This window comes from Pipistrellus kuhlii, unplaced genomic scaffold, assembly GCF_014108245.1.
Source record: "Pipistrellus kuhlii isolate mPipKuh1 unplaced genomic scaffold, mPipKuh1.p scaffold_m20_p_16, whole genome shotgun sequence".
In the NCBI taxonomy this organism is placed as follows: Eukaryota; Metazoa; Chordata; class Mammalia; order Chiroptera; family Vespertilionidae; genus Pipistrellus; species Pipistrellus kuhlii.
This window is the reverse complement of record NW_023425471.1, coordinates 24755839-24780505: the sequence shown is the minus strand read 5'-3', so window position 1 is coordinate 24780505 and position 24667 is coordinate 24755839. Positions and strand designations below refer to the sequence as shown.

Here is a 24667-nt window from a genome sequence, read left to right as displayed (position 1 = left end):
AAGTTTAAAAAAAAATGTTGAGAACATGCATAGATTAATATCCTGGTGGGCACATAGTACAATATACAGGTCTTGTGCCATAGAAAAATATACACATGAGGGAAATTGAAGATGGCTGCCGACGGGAAGGCAGGCTGCAAGACAGTGTGTGAGAGAACAAAAGGAGAGTTGTGGTCACACAGGGAGTGTTTGTTTGTGAGTGAGGGACAGCTATATTCCAAGGGACCATTGGGGACTGCCAGACTGGGCTGCCCTGACCAGGCAGCCTCCACTGCTGATGAAATCTCTCCTGGAGGGACTGGCTCTCCCACAGAGACTGTGCCATCCTAAAGGGGAGAGTGGCTGTCATCATAAAGCCTAGCCTTACCTTCAACCGGGAAGAATCAGATACCTGTCGGGACCCTACAACCACAACACACAGGGACCAGATGCAAACCCACAAACACTGGGTCTCAAGCAGCACGAATATGCGGACTAGAACAAGCTCTGCACCTTTTCACAGAAAGGTCAGATTTTTCCCAGAGGAAGGTAAGGTCTGTGATCCAGACTGGAGGAAGAAACGTGTGCAATGGGCACTAGAGCAGAAGTCGTCTTTGCCCACAAAATCCGCGGCTGTTGGGGCCAATGTAGTCTGCAAATGTGGAAGGGGGTCCACAGGGCTGCTGGCAGAAGGGAACTCTAGAAACCAACCCATACCTGGGCTGGGCACAAAAAGGCGGCCTGAAGTGTTACCAGTATACCAGCTGCGCTGTGCCAGGGGAAAAATAGGTGCGCAGAGACATGCACAGAGTAGCATGCAGTGCCAAGGCAAAAAAGTTGTTTATGTGCTTACTCTGGTTCTTTTTTCTTTTTAAATCCTTGCTTTTGATTACTAAGCCCAGAACATTAGATCACCCAATTAAAAACACTCTCAGATTCATGCAAGAATGGGCCTTCTTCCCTCTTGTTGTTGATACCGCCTTTGCTCTGGCCAGAGCTGCCTTTATACCTTCGCTCTGCCCAGAGCCACCTTTCTGCCTTCCCACACTGCCCAGAGGCCCCGAGTGGCTGGGGCGGTGCAGAATGCCTGCATTGTCGCCATTAACCTACCTGTGTATGCAAATTAACCTACCATCTTTGTTGGGTTCATTTGCATACTCATTCCTGATTGGCTGGTGGCATCGCAAAGGTATGATTTATATCTTTCTCTTTTATTAGTGTAGATTGGCAAATACCAATAACAAAGTGAGAATCTTAAAAGCAGCTAGAGAGAGACAGAAAGTTAACTACAAAGGATCCCCCATCAGACTAGATTTCTCAACAGAAACACATCAGGCCAGAAGGGAATGGAATAAAATATACAAAGTCATGCAAAGCCAGGACCTGAATCCAAGAATACTATACCCAGCAAGGCTATCAATCAAAATTGAGGATGAGGGGTCAGAAGATGGCGGCGATCAGGATGGAGGTGAGGGAGAGGGTGTGAGTGAGGGGGTGAAAGTAGAGTGTGTGGATGTGTGTGGTGTATGTGTGAGAGGAAGGGAGGGACAGTTAAATCCAGCAGGTGTAGCAGGGGCTGGCAGGTCAGGCTTTCTTGGACAGGGAGAGACTACCACCGCTGCCGGCACTCCCCAGACTGCGGGACTTGGGCACAGAGTTCACGCCATCTTGAAGGGGAGAGCGGCCTCTTCTAGGAACTTATCAACACCACCACCCAGACAGGCCTTAGACATTGCCTGAGACCTGGCAGCCACTCCAGCCAAAATCCTGCTGCCCCACCCGCAGACCTGCAGACCCTGGGACCTCCACCTCCAAGGGTGCACACTCCCGCAGCAGGAAGTGCGACCCCCCCTGCCCCAGTGGCTGAACTCCTGATGCCACAGTCATGCTTCTCCGGCGCCACAGTCACACTTTTCAAGCGCACAAGCTGCCTGAGCCCACCACTCCACAGGCTGCAAGCGAGTGCTGCCGTGGGGCACACTCTTGCCCAAACAAGGACTATCTGCCCCTGGCAGTAGAAATTCTGGATTCCCCCTTCCTGGATACCTCCCCGCAGCCACCTCGGTCACGCGGATTCAGTGCACCTCCACTTGGCCCGCGCATACCCAACACAGGGCATAAGGCCCCAGCAGTGCAAACACAGACTTCCCCCACTCCCCGCTGCCTGCCCAGAGACACCTCAGTCACACGGCTTTAGTAAAAGGGCCCATCTGAGTGCACCTTCCTGGCCATCAGCCCCGGATTACCCCTGGGAGCCACTCCTGGGCACACGCAAATTCAACCAAGGGCACAGCAGCAAAAACTGAGAATCCCCACATCACAGCTGATATCTGGATGCCACAGTCGTGCTCTGCCAGTGTGTAGGCCCCTCATCGCAAGGACTAAAAGGTGGTCCTTGGGTGCCTCTGTGAGTCCCTGCTGGGCACGCTCTTATCCAAACAAGGACCCACTGCTCAAGCAGTAGAAATTTTGGATTCCCACTTCCTGGATACCTGCCCACAGTCATCTCCTTTGTGCAGCTTTAGCGCCAGGACCCCTCTGAGTGCCTGAGTGTGCCACCACTGGGCGTGAGTGAACCCAAGCAAGAGCAGTAGAAATTCGGACTCCCTGTACTTCTGGCTACCTACCCCCGGACACCTCAGTCACGTGGCTTAAGCATAAAGGCGTATCTGAGCGCTCTGCCCTGGCATTCAGCCTTGGGGTACCCCTGTAAGTCACCACAAGGTATGCGCGAATCCAACCAAGGTCATAGCATCAAAAACAGTTTTCCCACTTCACAGCTGCTGACCTCTGGACATCAGGGCTGCGCTTTGCCAGATCACAGGCCACCTGAGCCCAAGGCCGCAAAGGCAGTTCTTGGGTGCCTCTCTGAGCCCCCGCTGGGTACACTCTTATCCAAACAAGGGCGCACTGCCCCAGCAATAGAAATTATGAGTCTCCCCTTTCCAGATACCTGTCCACAGACTCCTTGATCACACGGCTTCAACGTGAGGGCCACGCTGAGTGCACCGTCCTAGCAAATGGCTCCTGGGTTGCTTCTGTGAGCAGCCACTGGGTGCGCACAAACCCAGCCAAGGGAAGAATGCCCCCAGTAGTAGAAATTCTGATTTACCCCACTCTTGGCTTCCTACCCAGAGACACCTCAGTCACGCAGCTTCAACGCAAGGGCCTCTCTGAGTGCACCGCCTGGCAAACAGCCCCGGCGTACCTCTGTGAGCCACCACTGGGCACACTCAAATTAGACCACCAAACACACAGCAGCAAAAACTGAGTCTACCCAACTCACAGATGCTGATCTCCGGACACCACAGTCACGCTTTTTCAGAGAGCAAGCCTCCTGAGCCCACTGTCTCAAAGGCGGCTCTTGGGTTCCACTGTGAGCCCTCGCAGGTCGCACTTGTATACAAACAAGGATGCACAGCCACAGTACTAGAAATTTTGACGTCCCCCCCTCTGGCTGCCTGCCCATAAACACCTCAGTCACTCAGCTTCAATGCAAGGACCATGCTGAGTGTGCCACCCTGGCAAATGGCTTCCAGGTGCCTCAGTGAGCCACAGCTGGGCGCACACAAAGCCAACCAAGGGTACAAGGCCTTGGCAGCAAAAACTGAGTCTTCCCACCCCAAAGCTGCCAATCTCAGGACACCATAGTCACGCCTTTCCAGAGTGCAGGCCTCCTGAGCCCCACCACCTGGGCAGATAGCTCCTAGATGTACCTGTGATCCATCACTGGGTACGCGCGATTTCAACCAAGGGCACAAGGCAGCAAAGATTGGGACATGCCCCTCCCCGGCTGCTGACCTCTGGACATCACAGTTGTGCCTTTCCAGCACACAGACTTACTGAGCCTGCTGCCCCATAGGCAGCTTCTGGGTGCTTCCTTGAGCCCCAGCTCAGCAAGCTCATATCCAAACAAGGGTGGACAGCCCTGGCAGTAGAAATTTGGACTTCCCCCTTCCCAGCTGCCTACCCGTGGACATCATACACAGCATCCTGTGGTTTCAGCATGGAGGTCCCCTGAGGACACTGCCCCAGCAGGCGACTCCTGGATGCCTCTGTGAGCTGCCACTAGGCGCACTTGTATCCAACCAAGGGCTCAAGGCCTCTCAGCAGAAACTCGGACTTCCCACCCCTCAGCTGTTGACCTGCGGTCGCTGCAGTGGCACAGATCCAGCGTGCAAGCCCCCTGAGGCCACTAAACTGGCAGGGGCCCCCAGGTGCTTCTCTGAACTACCGCAAGGCACAACCCCGTCCACTGGCATCCAGTCCCCCCCATAGAACTGCTCTGGCACAAGAGCCCCCTAAGCCCACTGCTCCAGCAGAGGGCTTCAGGGCGCCTCTGTAAGCAGCCATTGGGCATGCATGGCCAACCAAGGGGGCACATCCTCTGAAGCAGAAACTGGGACTTCTCCCTCCACAGGGCGGTGGCACACCACAATTGCTCTGATCCAGCCTGTAGGCCTCACGATACCACACCCTCAGCAGAAGGCACCTGGGCCCCTCTGTGCTGCAACTGGGCGTGTGCCTCTCCAACCAGGGGTGCACGGCTCTGTCTGTAGGAACCACGACATCCCTCTCCCAGCTGCCTACCTCTGGACAGCTCAGTGAATTACTGAGGAGCTGCCTCCCTGGACAAGGTCACATTATTTCAGCCACAGACCCTGAAATTCCCACATCCCCAGCCACAGGATCCTGAACCCTCTCATGATAGAGTGGGAAGTCACTTTGGCAAGAGTTCCACTGCCTCAACCAGAGACTAGAAGACACACACACACACACACACACACACACACACACACACACTGTCATGGGCTCAGTGCCCTTCTCAGTGAGTTGCCGAGCAATGCTAATCCAGCAGGAGTCACACCACACTGGCCTAAGTCACAGTACCTGAGCCTCAGACCCCAGGACTCCTTCCTTCCAGACTTTGGATTCTGGGAACCCACAATCACAGTGATAACATACTAGCGAGACCTCAAACAACCTTTGCCACAAGAGCTGGAACAGCAATCACATCCAAAACAATGTGCACAACGAACGAAGCTGGGGGAGAGTCACACTGCCAACCCAAGACGAGAATTCATCCACAAATAGGAAACTAACATTCAAGATCCAACTACATCAAGAGAACCCAAATAGCTCAAGTAGGGAGCTCTACAAGATCACCAAGACATCTTCATAATATTTCACCACAAAGCCACAGAATATACATTACTCTCAAGTACACAGGGGTCATTTTCAAAGATAGACTACATATTAGGACACAGACAAAGTCTCTTCAAATTTAAAAAGATAGAAATCATATCAAGCATCTTCTTGGATCACAATGGCATAAAATTAGAAATCAACTACAATGAAAAAATCAAACACCTGGAGGCTAAATAGCATGCTATTAAACAGTGACTGGGGTACCAAAGAGAACAAAGAAGAAATAAAAAGCATCATGGCAACAAACGACAATGAAAACACAACAATCCAAAATCTATGGGACACACTGAAAGCATTCTTGAGAGGGAACTTCATTCCTAGTCTACAGACCTATGTCAAAAAAAGAAAAAAGAAAAAAAAAAAGAAAAAAGAAACAACAGTAATAAATTATCTAACCCTACTTCTCAGAGAGTTAGAAAAAGAGCAACAAGAAAAATCCAGCATAAGCAGGAGGAAGGAAATAATAAAGATCAGAGAGTAGATAAATGACAAAGACAAAACAAAAACAAAAAACACACACACACAATAAAAAAGATAAAACAAAAACAAGAGCTGGTTCTTTGAAAGGATAAACAAGATAGATGAACTTCTAGCCAGACTCACCAAGAAGCAAAGAGAGTGGATCCAGACAAACAAAATCAGAAATGAAAGAGTGAAGGAACAACCGATCCCACAGAAATACAAAGAATTATTAAAAAATACTATGAACAACTCTATTCCAACAAAATGGATAACCTAGATGAAATGGATATATTCTTAGAAAAATACCAACTCCCTAAACTCAACCAAGAAGAATTAAAAAAAAAACCTGGCCGAAACCGGTTTGGCTCAGCGGTAGAGCGTCGGTCTGCGGACTGAAAGGTCCCAGGTTCGATTCCGGTCAAGGGCATGTACATCAGTTGTGGGCACATCCCCGGTGGGGGATGTGCAAGAGGCAGCTGATAGATGATTCTCTCTCACTGATGTTTCTAACTCTCTATCCCTCTCTCTTCCTCTCTGTAAAAAGTCAATAAAATATATTTTAAAAAAAAACCTGAATATGCCGATAACCACTGAAGAAATTGAAACAGCGATAAAAAATCTTCCAACAAACAAAAGCCCTGGTCTGGACTGCTTTACAGGCGAGTTCTACCAATCATTTAAAGAACTAAGAGGCCCTACCGCGGCGGCTGCGGCGGCTGCGGCGGCTGCGGCGGCTGCGGCGGCTGCGGCGGCTGCGGCGGCTGCGGCGGCTGCGGCGGCTGCGGCGGCTGCGGCGGCTGCGGCGGCTGCGGCGGCTGCGGCGGCTGCGGCGGCCGGGTGGCAGCGCATAAAGAGGCCGCCGCCCGGTGATGCGGTGACCGTTGCTGCAGGCGCAGGAGCCCAGTGGGCCTCGGCCCTCAGCAGGTCCCACCGGGCCGCGCCTCCGAGCCCTCCATCTTCTCCTGTGGACCCGTGATCACCGAGGCGGCCTCGCTCTCCTTCGCCCCTTCCCCGTCCCTTCCCTGTCCCTGTCCCCACGCGAGGGGAGTGGGGGGGGGGACGGCCGCCACCCGCGTCCCACGATGGCTCTGAAGAGGATCCACAAGGAATTGAATGGCGTGGCACGGGACCCCCCAGCACAGTGTTCAGCAGGTCCTGTTGGAGATATGTTCCATTGGCAAGCTACAATAATGGGGCCAAATGACAGTCCCTATCAGGGTGGAGTATTTTTCTTGACAACTCATTTCCCAACAGATTATCCCTTCAAACCACCTAAGGTTGCATTTACAACAAGAATTTATCCAAATGTTAACAGTAATGGCAGCATTTGTCTTGATATTCTGCGGTCACAGTGGTCTCCAGCACTAACTATTTCAAAAGTACTCTTGTCCATCTGTTCTCTGTTATGTGAGCCTAATCCAGATGACCCTTTAGTGCCCGAGATTGCTCGGATCTACAAAACAAATAGAGAAAAGTACAACAGAATCGCTCGGGAATGGACTCAGAAGTATGCGATGTAATTAAAGAAATTATTGGACAACCTCTACAAATAAAGATGGGGGAACTCTCAAAGAGAAAGTCCTTTTGATTTCCATTTGACTGCTTTCTATGAGCCCACGCCTCATCTTCCCCTGTGCACGTTTACCTGATACAGCAGAGTGCTGCGTGTTGTACATACTTCGAACAACAAATAGAAATACTGTACTTCTGTACCAACGTTGCCTCCTACAGAGAAGTGTGTATGTGACAAGCCAGTTCTTCAGACATAACTAGGTATGAGACTAAAAGCTTTCCTATTGACATAAATTTGGATAACTGCAAGTTGAGGGGTGGTGGGCATGTTGTGTGCTTGGAGGGGAAAGAAAAGCCCACTGACCTGTAGGAGATGTTTTTTAAGTGGAATCCTTTTAAACTCAAAACAGATATGAAAAGCAAGGCGAAGAACATGAAGCTGTTTCTATATTCGTTTTATGCTGAAGGACCTACGTCTTAAATGAAAGTTATGACCAACCAGATTAAAATCTACCCACATCCTGTATTTTAAGGTCTAAGTTTAACTGGATTGGAGCTATTAGTATGTGAAGTGTGATGGGCTTTGTTCCCACCTCTTACATTACCCCACCCTTTAATCCTCGTCCTTTCGGCCCTTCTTTCTCTCTTCCATATTCTTTGATTTGTATGTGGTTTCTCAGTTAATACATAGCTAATAGCTCTTATTTTTCTTATGTTTTTAACTGCTTAGGTCTTTCTGGATGTAAGGGTGAGAATTCATTTGATGGAAATACTTGTGTATATTTAAAGACCCAGTAGCTCCTCTGGAGCTTGTACGTTCAAGAATGATTAATCTGTGTAATAAACTGATTACTATACATATAATAAATAAATAAATAAGTAAATAAATAAATAAATAAAGAACTAAAACCTAGCCTCCTCAGATTATTCAAAAATAAATGCAAAAGGAAGGCACACTTCCAAGCTCTTTCTATGAAGCCAGCATTACCCTAATCCCAAAATCAGATAAAAACACCTCAATTAAAAAAAAGAAGTACATTCAAATATCCTTGATGAACATAGATGCTAAAATCTCTAACAAAATTCTAGCAAATCGAACTCAGCAATACATTAGGAAGATCATACACCATGACCAAGTGTGATTTATTCCAGGGATGCAAGGATGGTACAATATCCAAAAATCAATAAATGTGATACATCACATAAACAAATTGAGACAAAAATCACATAATCATATCAATTGATGCAGAAAAAGCATTTGACAAAATCCAATAGCCTTTCTTGATAAAAACTCTCAGCAGTGTGGGAATAGAAAGATCATACCTCAATATAATAAAAGCCTTCTATGATAAACCTAACGCCAACATCATACTCAACGGGCAAAAACTAAACCCATTTCCCTAAGAACAGACAAGGATGCCCATTTTCACCTGTTCAGCATAGTACTATAAGTACTAGCCATAGCGATCAGACAAGAAGAAGAAATAAGAGGCATCCAAATTGGAAAAGAAGTAGTAAAACTCTCCTTGTTCACAGATGACATGATGCCATATATATAAAACTCCAAAGACTCCATCAAAAAACTATTAGACCTAATAAATGAATTCAGTAATGCAGCAGGATACAAAAGTTAAACCCAGAAAACTATGGCCTTTTTATACACCAATAATGAACTCACAGAAAGAGAAATGAAATACACAATCCCATTTACCACTGCACCAAAAAAAATTAAGATACTTAGGAATAAACTTAACTAAGGACATAAAAGACCTGTATACTCAAAAAACCGTAGGACATTGAAAAAAAGAGATAGAGGAAGACATAAACAAATGGAAATACGTATCATAATCATGGATTGGTATAATCAACATCATTAAAATGTCCATACTACCTAAAGCAACATATAGATTCAATGCAATACCTATTAAAATACCAATGACATATTTCAAAGATCTAAAACAAACTCTCCAAAAAATCATTTGGAATAAAAAAAAGACCCTAAATAGCCACAGTTATCCTGAGAAAGAAGAACAAAGTTGGAGGAATCACAATACCAGACATCAAGCTGTATTACCAAGCCACGGTTCTCAAAACTGCCTGTTACTGGCACAAGAATAGACATATAGACCAATGGAACAGAACAGAGGACCCAGAATTTGACCCAAGCCATTATACTCAATTAATATTTGACAAAGGAGGCAGGAACATACAATAGAGTCAACACAGTATCTTTCATAAATGATGCTGGGAACTTTGGTCAGATACATGCAAAAAAATGAAACTAGATTACCCACTTACATCACACACACACACACACACACACACACACGCACACACACACACACACACACAAAAACAAACAAACAACAAAAAAAAACACCTCAAAATGGCTAAAAGACTTGAATGTAAGACGGGAAATCATAAAAATCCTACAAGACTCCATAGGTAGCAAAACTGCAGACATACACTGATTGGCCAGATTATTATGATCTCTGAACGCATAATAATCTGGCCACTCAGTATATAAATACTAGAGGCCCAGTGCACAAAATTCATGCATGGGTGGGGGGTGTCCCTCAGCCCAGCCTGCACCCTCTCCAATCTGGGGTCTCTCAAAGGATGTCCTACTGCCGATTTACAGGGATTGGGCCTAAACTGGCAGTCGGACATTCCTCTCGCAATCCAGGAATGCTGGCTCCTAACCACTCACCTGCCTGCCTGCCTGCCTGCCTGATTGCCCCTAACCACTCTACATACTGGCCTGCTCTCCCCCAAGTGCCCCCCCACCAACCTGATCACCACCAACTGTTCCCCATGCTAGTGTGCTATCTCCAACTGCCCCCACCACCGGTCTGCTCGTCCCCAACTGCCCCCCTGCATGGGTGGGGTCCGTCCAACCTGGCCAGGGGGAAGGGACATGGGTTGTTGGCCAGCCTGCCTGTTGGTCGAACTCCTGGTCAAGGGTACAATATGCATATAAGCCTTTTATTATATAGGATATACACTGAGTGGCCAGATTATTATTTATTCAGAGATCATAATAATATGGCCACTCAGTGTATGTTGTAGCAATATCTTTACAGACACAAATCCTAGGGCAAGAGAGACTGAGAAAATAAACAAATGGGACTACATCAAAATAAAAAGCTTCTGCACAGCAAAAGAAACCATCAACAAAACAACAAGAAAGCCCATTAATTGGGAGAACACATTTGCCAATGTTATCTCCAATAAAGGTTTAATATCCAACATTTACAGAGAAGTCATACAACTTAACAAAAGACCTAAATAGACACTTTTCGAAAGAGGACATATTCAGAAAGCCAAGGGACACACGAAAACATGCTCAAAGTCACTAATCATCCTAGAGATGCAAAACAAAACAACAATGAGGTACCACCTCACACCTGACAGAATGGCTCTCATCAACAAATCAACAAATGACAAGTGCTGGAGAGGATGCGGAACAAAAGGAACTCTCCTTCACTGCTGGTGGGAATGCAGACTGGTGCAGCCATTGTGGAAAAACAGTATGGCTTTTCCTCAAAATTTTAGAAATGGTACTTCCATTTGACCCAGTAATACCCCTTCTAGGAATATATCCCAAGAAAACAGAAACACCATTCACAAAGGATATATGCACCCCTATGTTCATAGAAGCACAATTTACAATAGCTAAGCTTTGGAAACAGTCTAGGTGCCCATCTGCAGGTGACTGGATCAGACAACTATGGTACATCTACACAATGGAATACTATGCTGCTTTAAAAAAACAAAGAATTCTTACCATTTGCAGCAACCTGGATGGAACTGGATGGCATTAAGCTAAGTGAAATACGCCAGTCAATAAAAGAAAAATACCACATGATCTCACTCATTTATGGATAATAAAGATCATTATAACCTGATGAACAAAAAGAGATACAGAGGCAGAGATGCATCAAACAGGCTGTAAAATTACAGTGGGAAGACTGGGGAGGGTTTGGGGCCGGAGTTAAGAGATCAACTGAAGGACTTGTATGCAAGCATATAAGAATAACCAATGGATGCAAGACACTGGGGGGGAGGGGCGTGGTGAGGTGAGGGCATGTGCCAGGGGATAGGGGAGGCTGGGGGAAAGTCAGTGGGGAAAATAAGGAGACATATTTTTCTAATACTTTAAACTAGGGGTGTCGAACTCAATCAGAGAAGGGGCCAAAATCTAAAATCCAGCCTAAATCGCGGGCCGAATGGTTTACTGAACAGTCATAAACTGTCATTGTGATGGAAACGCAGCAGAGTGCAGTGATGACAGCGCGGTGCAGGCCACATTGCAAGGCCTGGCGGGACGGATTTGGCCCACAGGCCTTGTGTTTGACACATGTGCTTTAAACAATAAAAAATAAAGAAATATACACTTTAAATCTATATGATACTATTCAATGTCATCCCAATAAATTTAATAAAAATTTTTAAAAATCCCTTAATGCTGGGAATTTAGTTTCTTTCCAATTCTTCAATAATATAAAAAGCAATGTAATAAAGATACTGGAACATGCAATTTCACACTTTCCTTTTTATTTCTAGTCAACATCCGTCACCACACACAGATATAATTTTTTTCTTGTGAGGAGAACTATTGTATTAAGATCTATTCTTTTAACATTCATATATACAATACAGAATTATTACCTATAGTCACCATGTTGTACAATAGGACCCCAGGACTTAATTATTTTATAACCAGAAGTTTATATACTTTGGCCATTTTCTCCCTTTCCACTCATCTCCCATCTCCCCCCCCCCCCCCCCATACCACCAACCTCTTCTTTATCCATGAGTTGTTTTTAAGATTACACATAAGTAAGATCACATGTATCTGCCTTTCTCTGTTTGATTTGTTTTTAGTTAGCATAATACCTTCAAAGTCTGTACACACTATTGCAAATGGAAGGATTTCCTTCTTTTTATGCCTTTTTAGTGTTGATTTTGCTTTGATCCTTTTAGTATAAAGTACACCATAGCCATGAGTACAACTATTTGCAGTTCAACCTCCTAGCAAATACACAAACACAATACACATTAATACTATACACTACTTAGATGTAAAACTTCAGAGACTATGGAAGTTAAAATGAACCAAAAAACATTAAATTTTATTTTTACATATAGGTTTTATACTTCTAAGAGTAGTTTGGGCTACAAAGAACAACCTTTAGACAGAGGTATCAAAACAGTTATACTCTGTATGTGACCCACATTTGAACATGTAGGTAGTAAAAACAAAAAGGAGCATTAACTATGTCAGACAATAATATTTGGTTTAGAATGCCAAATCCAGAAATCTTTCTTTTTTTAACTTTATTGTTGAAAGTATTCCAAATGCCCCCCACTTCTTCCCTCTCTCTCCCCCACCACCCAATTCCTCCCTGCCCCAGGAATTCTTCAGTCTGTTCCATGTTTCCATGTCTCTGGTTCTATTTTATTTATCAGTTTATTGTGTTCATTAGATCCCACATATAAGTGAGATCACGTGATATTTGTCTTTCTCTACACCAGTAATCTTTCTTCAATGTTAACTGAAATATTCACTCTTGCACGATTAATTGTGCTATCATGAATTTTAAAGAGATAAAAATAATAAAAGTAGCTTACCTTTTTAATCTTCGCCTTTTCAGACTTTTCTTCTTTATCACATTTCTTGGCATTTCTATTAAGCTCTTTTGCAGCAAACTTCAAGTTAAATAGGTGTTCTATAAATAAATGTTAAGGGTATTCCAAAAAAGTCATTTCCCAATAACTAACTGCAAATGAGATGTTAAATTTATAAAAATTATCAGATAAAATTATGTTATTTAAACCAACTATTCGCAAAGTATTAGAGAAAACAGAAAAACTTTTATCTATTACACATTTTTTTTAATTTAAAAATTTAATTACAAAGATGGATGCCAATGGGAAGGCAGGCTGCAAGACAGTGCGTGAATGAGAGAGTGAAAGGAGAGTGCATGGAAGTGCGGGGAGTGCCTGTATTTCTGAGTGAGGGACAGCTATATTCCATAGGACTGTTGGGGACTGGCAGACACATGTCGTACAAATATCTTTACAGACATAGCTCGCAGGCAATGGAGACTAAGGAGAAAATATACAAATGGGACTACATCAAAATAAAAAGTTATATTATGTAGGGGGCCCCTGGAAAATACCTGGACATTCTTTAGATTGTTGTTGACTGAGCCTAGGATGTTGACAGAATCGTGTCAGTTACCTTCCTGCCCTGGGAGAGCAGAGATGTTCTTAGTTCCTGGCTTGTTTGTCAGGCAGAAAGGAGTGGATGGGACCTGGCCCCTCCCAGGCTCCTTGTTTTTCCTGTGAAAACCCCCCCCTTTGTGTATTGGAGAATAGTGTGCTGTGTGGCTCAGGGGTTGTCAGTCTCTCCAGCAGAGGAGGTCTGCGACCCACCTGGGGCCCAGCTTAAACCTATTTCTGCATCGACTCTCTTCATTTCTTTATTTCTCAATCCCTGGCTGCCTCTACGAAGAACCAATTTCCTCTCTCTTTCCATGCTGGCTACGGAGAAGGGAGATCCCCGGCTGTGTCAGGCCCCCGCAATATTAGTCATATTAGAAAGCCACTGTTTTCAAAACTGCTTGGTACTGACACAAGAACAGACATATAGACCAGTGGAACAGAACAGAGAACCCAGAAATTGGCCCACGCCATTACGCTCAATTAATATTTCACAAAGGAGTCAAGAGCTTACAATGGAGTCAAGACAGATTCTTCAATGAATGGTGCTGAGAAAACTGGACAAGTACATGCAAAAAGAAACTAGACCACCAAGTTAAGCCATACACAAAAAAAGACTCAAAATGGATAAAATTGTTAAACGTAAGATGAGAAACCATAAAAATCTTAGAAGAATCCATAGGCAGCAAAATATTAAATATAGATCACAGCAATATATTTTCCAATATAGCTCCTAGGGCAATGGAAACTAAGGAGAAAATAAACAAATGGTACTTTAACAAAACAAAAAGCTGCACAGCAAAAGAAACCATCGGCAAAACAACACGATCTATTGTTGTATCAGATCAGGCCCTAATCTCCTAAATTTATAGGGAACTCATAACAAAAGGAAGATAATCCAATCAAAAAATGGGCAAAGGACTTAAATAGACACTTTTCAAATGTGGACATACAGAAGGCCAAGAGACACATGAAAACCTACTCAAAGTCACTAATCATCCCACAGATGCAAATCAAAATGACAATAAGGTACCAGAATAGCTATCATCAACAAATCCACAAAAGGTAAGTGCTGGCATGAATGTGGAGAAAAAGGAACGCTCATGCACTGCTGGTGTGAATGCAGACCAGTGCAGCCACTGTGGAAAACAGTATGGAGTTTCCTGAAAAAGTGAAAAATGGACTCACATTTGACCCAGGATTCCCATTTCTAGAAATATATCCCAAGAAACAAGAAACACAAATCAGAAAGGACATATGCACCCCTATGTTTATAGCAGTATAATTTACTATAGCTAAGATTTGGAAACAGCCTAACTGCCCATCGGCAGATGAGTAGATTATAAAACTGTGGCACATTACACAATGAAATATTACACTGCTATAAAAAAAAGAAAGACGCCTTATCATTTGCAATAGAATGGATGAACCTGGAGACCTTCATGCTAAGTGAAATAAGCCAGTCAGAGAAAGATAAACATCAAATGATCTCACTCATTTGTGGAATATAATCAACAACATAAACTGATTAACAAAAATAGAGACAGAGAAGCATGTAACACACCATCAATCTTCAGAAGGAAGGCAGGGGAGAGGTTTATATGTAAGAGATCAACCAAAGGAGTTGTATGCATGCATATAAGCATAAGCAAGGAACGCACACCTAGGAGATGAGGGCACAAGCTGGAGGGTGGGGATGGCCAGGGAGAGGTCAATAGGGGGAAAAGAAAACATATGTAATACTATATGTAATACTTTAAACAATAAAGAATCTTTTAAAAAATTGATACAGCCCTAGCCAGTTAGTTCAGTGGTTAGAGCATCAGCCTGGCCTGTAGGTTTTTTTGTTTGTTTTGTTTTAGCCGAAGCCAGTATGGCTCAGTGGTAGAGCATCGGTCTGCGGACTGAAGGGTCCTGGGTTCGATTCCGGTCAGGGGCATGTACATTGGTTGCGAGTGCATCCCCGGTGGGGGGTGTGCAGGAGGCAGCTGGTCGATGTTGCTCTCTCATTGACATTTCTAGCTCTCTATCTCTCTCTTCCTCTCTGAAAAAATCAATAAAATATATTTTTTTAAAAATTGATACAGCCCTAGCCAGTTAGTTCAGTGGTTAGAGCATCAGCCTGGCCTCAGAGGGGTTGTAGAGTTTTTTTTGTTTGTTTTGTTTTAATATATTTTATTTTATTGATTTTTCACAGAGAGGAAGAGAGAGGGATAGAGAGTTAGAAACATCGATGAGAGAGAATCATCAACCACCTGCCTCTTGCACACCCCCTACTGGGGATGTGCCCACAACCAATGTACATGCCCTTGACCGCAATCGAACCTAGGACCCTTCAGTCCATAGGCCGATGCTCTATCCACTGAGCCAAACGGGTGCCGGCGTGGGGTTGTAGTTTTGATTCCCAGTCAAGGGCACATACCTGGGTTGCCAGTTCAAACCACATCCCCAGTTAGGGTGTTTGCGAGAGGCAACCAATTAATGTGTATCTCCCACAATGATGTTTCTTTTTCTTTCTCTCTGCCCCTCCCTCCCTTCTACTCTCTAAAAGTCAATGAAAAAAATATCCTCAGTTGAGGATTTAAAAAAAAAAAACCCCACAATAAATGGTATATTTACAAGTTGTTTAAATAATTCTAAATGTCTGTGTACCTCTACATAGCCTCAAAGTATCTTTGTGCATACATATATAAAACTGACAGCCCACTCAGTATGAGCCCAGTGTTTGAGCATTGACCCAGGAACCAAAAGGTCACTGGTTCAATTCCCATTGAGCACATGCCCAGGTTATGGGTTCAATTCCCAGTAGTAGAGTGTGTGTAGGAGGCAGCAGATCGATGATGTTTTTCTCTCATTTATGTTTCTATCTTCCCCTCTACCTTCCTCTCAAAAAATCAATAAAAAAAGGAAAAAAACTGACAAAGCGAAAATGATCACTAATAAAAGACTAATATTCAAATTGTCCCCTCGGCCAGGAGTTTGACCATCAGGCAGGCCGGCCAACCGAGGATCTGGCTCCAACGCTCAGATTTGAATCCCTTGAAGAAATAGATGTCGGCTATAGATATATCCTGCAGGAAAAAGGCACATAGTAATAAAAAATTTTGCATACAATTTCAAGGAGTTTAGTACATCTACATATGGGATCAAGAATCACTGTTCTAGTATTCATCTAAGTTAGTATGTACTACCTTATATTGCTATTCACCCACCTTCTCTCTGCCTCCACCCCAAGTGTGTCCTGGCTCAGTTAGACCAAAAGTTGCTCAGAGATCTAAGGGAGAATCCAAAATGGCTGCTCGGGTAGGCAACTAGCCGCAGCCGCAAACAACAATTTCAACAAAAAACAACTAAAATATAAAATGGACATTACCCAGAACTACAGGAAAGTCAACTGACTGGAAATTCTACAACAAGAAGCAAGGAGAAAACCAGAAGGAAGCGCGGAAGAGCTGGAAAAGCCCAAGGTACGGAGACACACGGCGCGCGCAGAGAGGACGGAGCCGGAGAGGACGGAGGCCGAGTGCCTGGCTGGCGGTCCCAAGCGGGAAGGAGAGAAAAGCTCTGACTGTGCTGGGCCCAGCTCCAACTGCTCTGAACCCCAATTCTAGGCCAGACCCCGGGGACCCAGGCTCATCCATAGGGAGCCGGGCTGTAAGGCGGGACTCCAGGGAAGCGGCAAAAGGAGGTCCCAGAGGCGCGCACACTGCGCGCAGAGAAGGGCCGGACGGCTGTGCCCTGACGGGATTGCCCTGACGGGAAGGAGACAGGGGCTCCAGACTGCTCTGAACGCCACCTCCAATCCCACTACCATCTGAACTGAACCCCAATACCGGACTCATTGGGGGAGAGCATAGACAGTTTTGCAGCAGGCGAAAATCGAGGACACCTTTCTCTCAGAGGCGCTCGCAACAAGTACTGAAGGACCCTGAGTCTCAGGAGTCGCATAGGGCGGGGCTGACGGAAGCCAAGGCTGTAGGCTCCACCCTGAAACCCCGCCCCATCAGGAAAGCTGCCTGCGAAAATGCCTAAACCAAATAGATCACAAACGAAAGAAATGGAGGACAAAACGCAACTGGATATAGAGTTCAAAACCACACTTATAAGGTTGTTCAAGAATCTCCTAGAAAAGGCCGATAAAATAAACAAGACCTATGAGGATATGAAAAGGGATCAACTAGAAATAATAAGGGATCAACAAGAAATAAAGAATACATTGTCTGAAATAAAAAATATTTTATGGAGTCCTAAAAACAGAATGGAAGATCGCAAGACTCAAGCCAAAGATTTGGAACATAAAGAGCCAGAAGACACTCCTCCGCAGACGCAAGAAGGCCAGAGAATCCAGAAAGTTGAAGATAATGTAAGAAACCTCTGGGACAACTTCAAGCGAACCAACATCAGAATTATGGGGGTCCCAGAAGATGAGAAAGAGCAAGATATCGAAAACATACTGAAATAGTGACAGAAAACTTTCCCCACCTGGTGAAAGAATTAGACTTACAAGTCCAGGAAGCGCACAGAACTCCAAACAAAAGGAATCCAAAGAGGACCACACCAAGACAAATCATAATTAAGATTCCAAGAGCAAAAGACAAAGAGAGAATATTAAAAGAAGCAAGAGCAAAGAAGGTAGTTACCTATAAAGGAGCACCTATACGATTGTCAGCTGATTTCTCAACAGAAACCATGCAGGCCAGACGGGAATGGCAAGAAATATTCAAGGTGATGAATAGCAAGAACCTACAGCCAAAGATAATCTATCCAGCAAAGCTATCACTCAGATTCCAAGGTCAGATAAAGAGCTTCACTAATAAAAAAAAAAGCTAAAGGAGTTCATCACCACCAAACCAAAATTATATTAATTGCTGAAGGGGGTTCTTTCAGAAGAGAAAGTAAATAAAGATAAAAATTATGAACAACAAATACGTAACTATCAACAAGTGAATCTAAAAACCAAGGAAACTAAAATAAAAAAAAAATCTGAGTAACAATATTAACTGTTGAATATAATAGAATCAGAGGTATGGAAGGAGAGTGAACTGTTTATTCTTGGGGAAAAGGGGAGAGGGGGATGTGGGAAGAGACTGAACATAAACTGTGCACCTATGGATGAGGACAATGGGGAGTGGGGAAAGGGCAGAGGGTGGGGTGAGAAGGGGGGGAAAGGAACATCTGTAATAATATGAACAATAAAAATTTATTTAAAAAAAAAAAGTTGCTCAGAGTTGGGAATGGGTCTTATAATCCTCTGTATCAACAGCTACATTGCTCAGCCTGCAGGAGAGGCTCAATATATATTCATAATTAATGCTTAAAACCTGTTAACCAGGGAGTTCCCTTTTTAATTACACAACCTGTAATGGGAGCGTACTCTTTCACTAGGATGTGTCAGTACGTCACGCCCGGAGGAATTAATTTCATATTATTACTATTTTATTTATTTATACTTAATTAAAATAAATGATATGTATATTTTTTCATTTATTTATATATTTAGCACAAAGGAAAATACAAAATTACAAAAAAAATAGAAAATACCAACAAAAAAATGAAAACATCGAATTAAAAAATTATAAATTTTACAAACAATTATAAAGATTACAAAAAATATATACCGTCCCTCTCAGGGCACAACATATATTTCCAGGACGTACTCATACGTCCTACCCGTTCCCGATATTGTTTACGTTTGACGTATTTATACGTCCCACTCGGTTAACAGGTTAACAGAAGATCATTTACCCACTTTTCATCCAAGTTCTGTGCCAGGCAATGAGGATTCAAAGACTAAATAAGGACCATGTCCCTCAAGGAACTCAATTTAATGTAAAAGATAAGCAAGAATCTGATTACAATAGTGGGAAAATGGCTCCAATGGAAGGGAAAACATGGGAAAAGAACCACAGAGCAGGAACTGGCGCTCTCAGATTTCTAGTTTGTTGGAGATGGTGGATTAGATTAGAAAGATGACATGGAAAGCTTCCTGAAAACGAAGCATACTTGATCCAATAAAATGCCAAAAGAAGGGTAATAGCAGAGGGAAGCAAAAAACAAACAAATAAACCAAAAAAAAAAAAAAAACATAAAATAAGAGCATGGAGTAGGGGAGTAGGAAAGCACCCTTTATTATTCCTCTTTATTGTATAATTCCTATAGTTAATCAACACTACTCCTGAAACACACTGTATTAACACCACACACACATTGCTATCAATTATATACTTGTAAAACACCTATATGAACATGTTACAACATATTCTATTTGATCATTCCATTGATTTTTTTAAAGTGAGATTTGATCTAATCCACCATGATAAATTCAGTGTGTTTTAACTGTCCAAATACAGAAGTCACAATTATATCATGCTAATTCCATTGTTAGCACATTTAATCTTTTTATATGCTGTAAATCTTCTTATATGCTGCATTAAATATAGGCAACAAATAAATATTACCCAAGTTTCAGTTCAAGTTAGTTATTTATGAAAGACTGGTCTGAGTCAATATGAACTTTCCTCCTCTTACTACAAGAAAAAGGTCTAGAATCTACAAAATGGAACCAAGAGAAGTAACCATTGACAGATGATATGAGTCAAGTTATACCTCCTCACTTCTGACAGACTGAAGGGTAGCTAATAGTTCATTTTTAAGGTATAAATTATTGATAACAGTACCATTAATTTTAACTATGGTAAGACATACATATATTTCAGCAAAAGAATTAGTAACCAATTATCTTGTTATTGGAAATCACAAAGGGCAGGCTTAGATAGAGAAAAATTAATTTGCATTATTAGAATAGAAAAAGCAATTTTAGAGCTATTATCTCAAGTCCTTCCAAAAGTTCTGGGGAGATAGCAATTAGCACTCTACTTCTTAATATCGATATTTAACAGCATGTTCAAAACTTTATGATTTAGTATGCCCTTCCATTTCACTTTATCTTCATAACAGCCTTATAAGGTTGACAGGTTGGTTAGTATCTTTACAGATGAGACAACTTTGCCTGAAGAGGCTATGACTCCCTCTAATTCATATGATTCTTACTAGGCAAACCTGGGATTAGAAACTGATCTTCTGACTTAGTCCAGTGGTCTTTCCTTTATGATACTGCTTTAAAATATTATTTAATAGGGCTACACTTTCATAAATTATATCCTTTAAAGTGCAGTGATAACTGGGCCTTTTAGTCATCTACTCTGTTCATAAAATGACCTATTCTGCACCTTCACACACTTCATTCTTGGTTTATTTTGGACAGTTCAGCCTAGAATGTGTTATCAATATTCCCAGTATGACTTGTATAATGTAATCCTCTCACCAAAAGTCTTTCTATACGTATTTCAGACTTACAAACTAATGAAGGCAAAGAGCTTTAAAATGAGCTATCAGCCCTGACCGGTTTGGCATGTACCTTTGGTGGCTGGCACATCCCCAGTAGGAGGTGTACAGGAGGCAGCTGGTTGATGTTTCTCTCTCATCGATGTTTCTAACTCTGTATCCCTTTCCCTTCCTCCCTGTAAAAAATCAATAAAATATATATTTTAAAAAAATTTTAATGAGCTATCAAATACTATTATCTACATTTTGTCACTTTGCCAAGTTTCATTCAATGGCAAGATACCAACTTACTCTACTTTCTATAATGCCAACTCCTGGAATAAGGGAGGCATTACAGCGAGATGGAAAACCTTTAATGGAACTTCAGTTGTGAAAAGCAATTTTATCCTTCTTCAATTCAGGGTTTCACACAGCTTGGTTCCTAATCCCCTTGCTTCAGTGGGAATGCAGGTGCAACTGATGAATTTTTATAGCTTTAGGTAAGGATGAGTTTCCTCACATGCTAAACCAGATTACTAACACACGCATTCAACTGACTTTGAAGGGATGATATTAAACACTTTACCTTGTTATTATTCACCTCCATCCAGGAAAAAAAAAAAAAGAAGTTCCACAGAAGCTACTGCAATCAAAACCTATACCTTCGCTCCAAACCTCTGGCAAACTCCTGCAGCCCGTCTCCACACCATCCTCTCGGATTTATTTCTAAGAGGTGGCTAGTTCCACTGAAAGAACAGGTGACAGAATGAGGGAGGATTCAAGCTCAAGAATCTTCTCAAACCAGTCCAGTGACTGAGTTCCGAATCCCCTGTTTGTAGGATGGCCACGACTACCAGAAGACAATAACAAAATAAACAATAAACAAAAACACACCAAAAAAAAAAAAAAAAAAAAAAAAAAAGCTGCCGGCGCTACTTTACCCTTCCACAACTAAAGCTAAAAGATCAAGCCGCCGCGGAGCTCTTCCCTGAGCTCCAGCCCCCGCCCTCTCCCCCCTCCCCCCGCACACCCCCGCCTTTTCTTTCCCTAAAGCCCTAGCAACAGCTTATCGGACGAGAAAGGATACTCTCCATGTTCGACATGGTCCCACGACTTTTCTTAGGAGACGACAGGCCGGGAGACGGCACGGATTTGACGAGAAGACTCAGAATTCCATCCAGGTCTAGCCCAGCGGCAGCGGGCCAGGCATTCAGACTGGAGCTCCCACTTCCGGTTTCGGCGCAACGCCCACCGGGAGGCGGAGCTGTCAGCGCTTGGGGGCGGAGCTGTCAGCGCTTGGGGGCGGAGCTGTCAGCGCTTGGGGGCGGAGCTGTCAGCGCTTGGGGGCGGAGCTAGGGTTACGCCAAAATGGCTGCCACTGAGCCACCCACTGAGGTGTTTAGGGTGGGCTGCAGGCGCTGGGGGCCGTGAGAACGCCAGGCCGAGCGGTTACGCCCCTCCCCCTCTGCTACCTGAGACATACGGGTTCCTAACGGTTTTCCCGCCCGATCCGCCAGCCTCGTTCTGAGAGCTTCCTACGCTCGCTCGCGTCCCACCTCTTCCCTCAGATTTCTTACTATCTTTGACCCCTCAGTTCTGTTCTCAGAGCTTAAAACTTACGGATGAAGGAAAAAGGTATAGGGCTTTTAAGTACTTGGTTGGTTTTTGTTGTTTTTTTAAATAGCTATAATCATACGAAATAAGAACTTAAGGGATAAGCGGGGTTGGCCGTTTGGAAATGCGATGTTCCGTCAGTTGAAGTTTTAGAAAGGATCGCGATCCTTAAACTTTTAGGGCAGGACAAGGTAAACTTAGTTTAAAGAGGTAAAGTTTCTGTGAGAAATATATCGTAACAAAATGATTATTCTTTTTTTACAATAGATGGTGTAAAATATGAAAATTACTAAATATCTCTAAACTGTAGTTGGTGAAGAGGTTAATCGAAATACGAAATAGCGGTTGGTAGTTTGTATGTGACTTATTAAAACAACCAAATATAATTTATAAGACGCCATCTCTAGATTTATATGAAGGAAGGGGATCGTCGGCGCTGGTGTCACTGTATTTCGGAATTGTTGGAAAGTCCAAGGAAGAGCTAAGAGATATTACTTTGGGGAAAATAGCTAGGATAATTATTCTCTTACTGAGGGATTTTATAAATTTGGCTTTAAAAGTTCCCTAATCTTTAAAATTTCAATATGTGGGGACAATAATGAGTACATAGTGGGATGAGCTTTTTATCTTTAGGAAAGTTTCCTATTGAATCAAAGTGGTTCCAAAAGCTGCTGTTTTACTTTTCTGTTAATTATCGGTAGGCTACAGACTGTTTCCTAATTACAAACCCTTGGTGCTGGAAAAACAAACCATTTTTAATATTAGGTTAATCTGGAAACCACTTCCATAGAAGAAACAGTATAAATATTGTTTTTATTTTTTATCTCTCTCTGTGTGTGTGAATGGGTATTTGAGAAGTAACATATATTTCCCAAGGGACAGACAAAATTTGGTAGATTTAATTGCTTCATCACTTTCCACGCTAACCAATGTATTTCACCATTTGAGAACTATTTCGGGGATAAAGGTTAAAAAATGTTTTTTATAAGTTATTCCCTAGGAGCCTAATATTTATTAACACAGCTCTTTGAATAAATACACATATAGACCAGAACAATCCACTAAAGCTTAAGCATTTCCAGGTTTTATGTAAAGATTTTTTTGTTATAATTAGGTAACCATAAACAAGTCTTTTAAAAAATATTTTAAAGTGTTTTTGAATATTGTTGAATTTCTTAAGAGATGTTTCCTTAGGGATAGGATTAGGTTTTTAGTAAAACCAAGATCTGAAGATATTTGTTCAGTTAGGAAATTTGTTATTTATGCCCATCTTAAGTGAAAAAAATATATACATAGCCTTTATCTTAAAAGATTAAGAAGTTTTAATTTATGAGTTCTGAACTAATTTTGAATTCAAAAAGTGCTTTAATTTTTATTGGATATCTTATTTCTAAAAGTTAGATTCATTTCTTTTAAATATATTTTATTGATTTTTTACAGAGGGGAAGAGAGATGGATAGAGAGTTAGAAACATTGATGAGAGAGAATCATTGATCAGCTGCCTCTTGCACACCCCCCACTGGGGATGTGCCCGCAACCAAGGTACATGCCTTTGCCCAGAATCGAACCTGGGACCTTTCAGTCCGCAGACCGACGCTCTACCACTGAGCCAAACCGGTTTCAGTTAAAAGATTTAGATTTTTATCTTAGGCATAGTAATAAAACTAAAATATATGTATATTCTTTTGTAGCTGCTGCTGTTGAAAATACTGAATTGAAATTTATTAAAATCATAAAGTTGTTTTACTACAAGAAAGTATAAAAGGAAAGACATTAAATTTTGCTTTGTTAAATATTGAAAACCTACAAAATAATATTTGCAAATCACGAGTACAGAATAAATAAATGCAATACAGCAATCACCTGTGATCTGTCACCCAATTTAAGAAAAGAAAATGAGCATTCCCTTTAAATTTCATTGTGTAACTCTTTTCCTAATCATATTATTTTCCTTCCCTCTTTATAATTTTCCTGTTTTTGTTTGTTTTACCATATTATTTGCATCCCTAAATATTATATTATTTAGTGTTGCATGTTTTGTGAACTTTGTGCAAATGAAATCATATTGCTTTTTCTTCTTGTAACTCACGATGCTCTTTATCTGTGTTGTTACATATAACTATAGTTCATTAATTTTCACTGCTCTAAAGTATCCCACTGTATAAATATTTCATAATTTATTCATCCATTCCCCATTCTCCAACCCATCTATTTGTGTTGTTCCAGGTAAATATAGTCTCTGAGAATATATTGTTATTATATATTCTGATTACACATTTAGTTCTATAGCATTAGCCTCTTAAACAGGTTAGGATGAAATCTGGAAACTTATTCAAATTTC

At 42.5% G+C, this 24667-nt stretch overlaps 2 protein-coding genes across 2 annotated transcripts in view; one reads left to right on the top strand and one right to left on the bottom strand.

Annotated features, from left to right (window-relative positions):
- Nucleotides 1-21947, bottom strand: part of LOC118719961 (charged multivesicular body protein 1b-2) — a 34972-nt gene extending 13025 nt beyond the window's left edge. The window contains exons 1-2 of the mRNA XM_036439849.2: nt 21800-21947; nt 12796-12893 (exon numbers count right to left, since the gene is read on the bottom strand). Coding sequence (XP_036295742.1) covers nt 12796-12893; nt 21800-21815 — 114 coding nt within the window. The 5' untranslated portion in view covers nt 21816-21947. The remainder of the gene's footprint in view (nt 1-12795; nt 12894-21799) is intronic.
- LOC118719965 (ubiquitin-conjugating enzyme E2 D2-like) lies at nt 6402-8016 on the top strand. The gene has a single exon (XM_045582377.1). The coding sequence runs from the start codon at nt 6732-6734 to the stop codon at nt 7167-7169; it is 438 nt and encodes a 145-aa protein (XP_045438333.1). The 5' UTR covers nt 6402-6731; the 3' UTR covers nt 7170-8016.
- Nucleotides 21948-24667: the final 2720 nt, after the last annotated feature.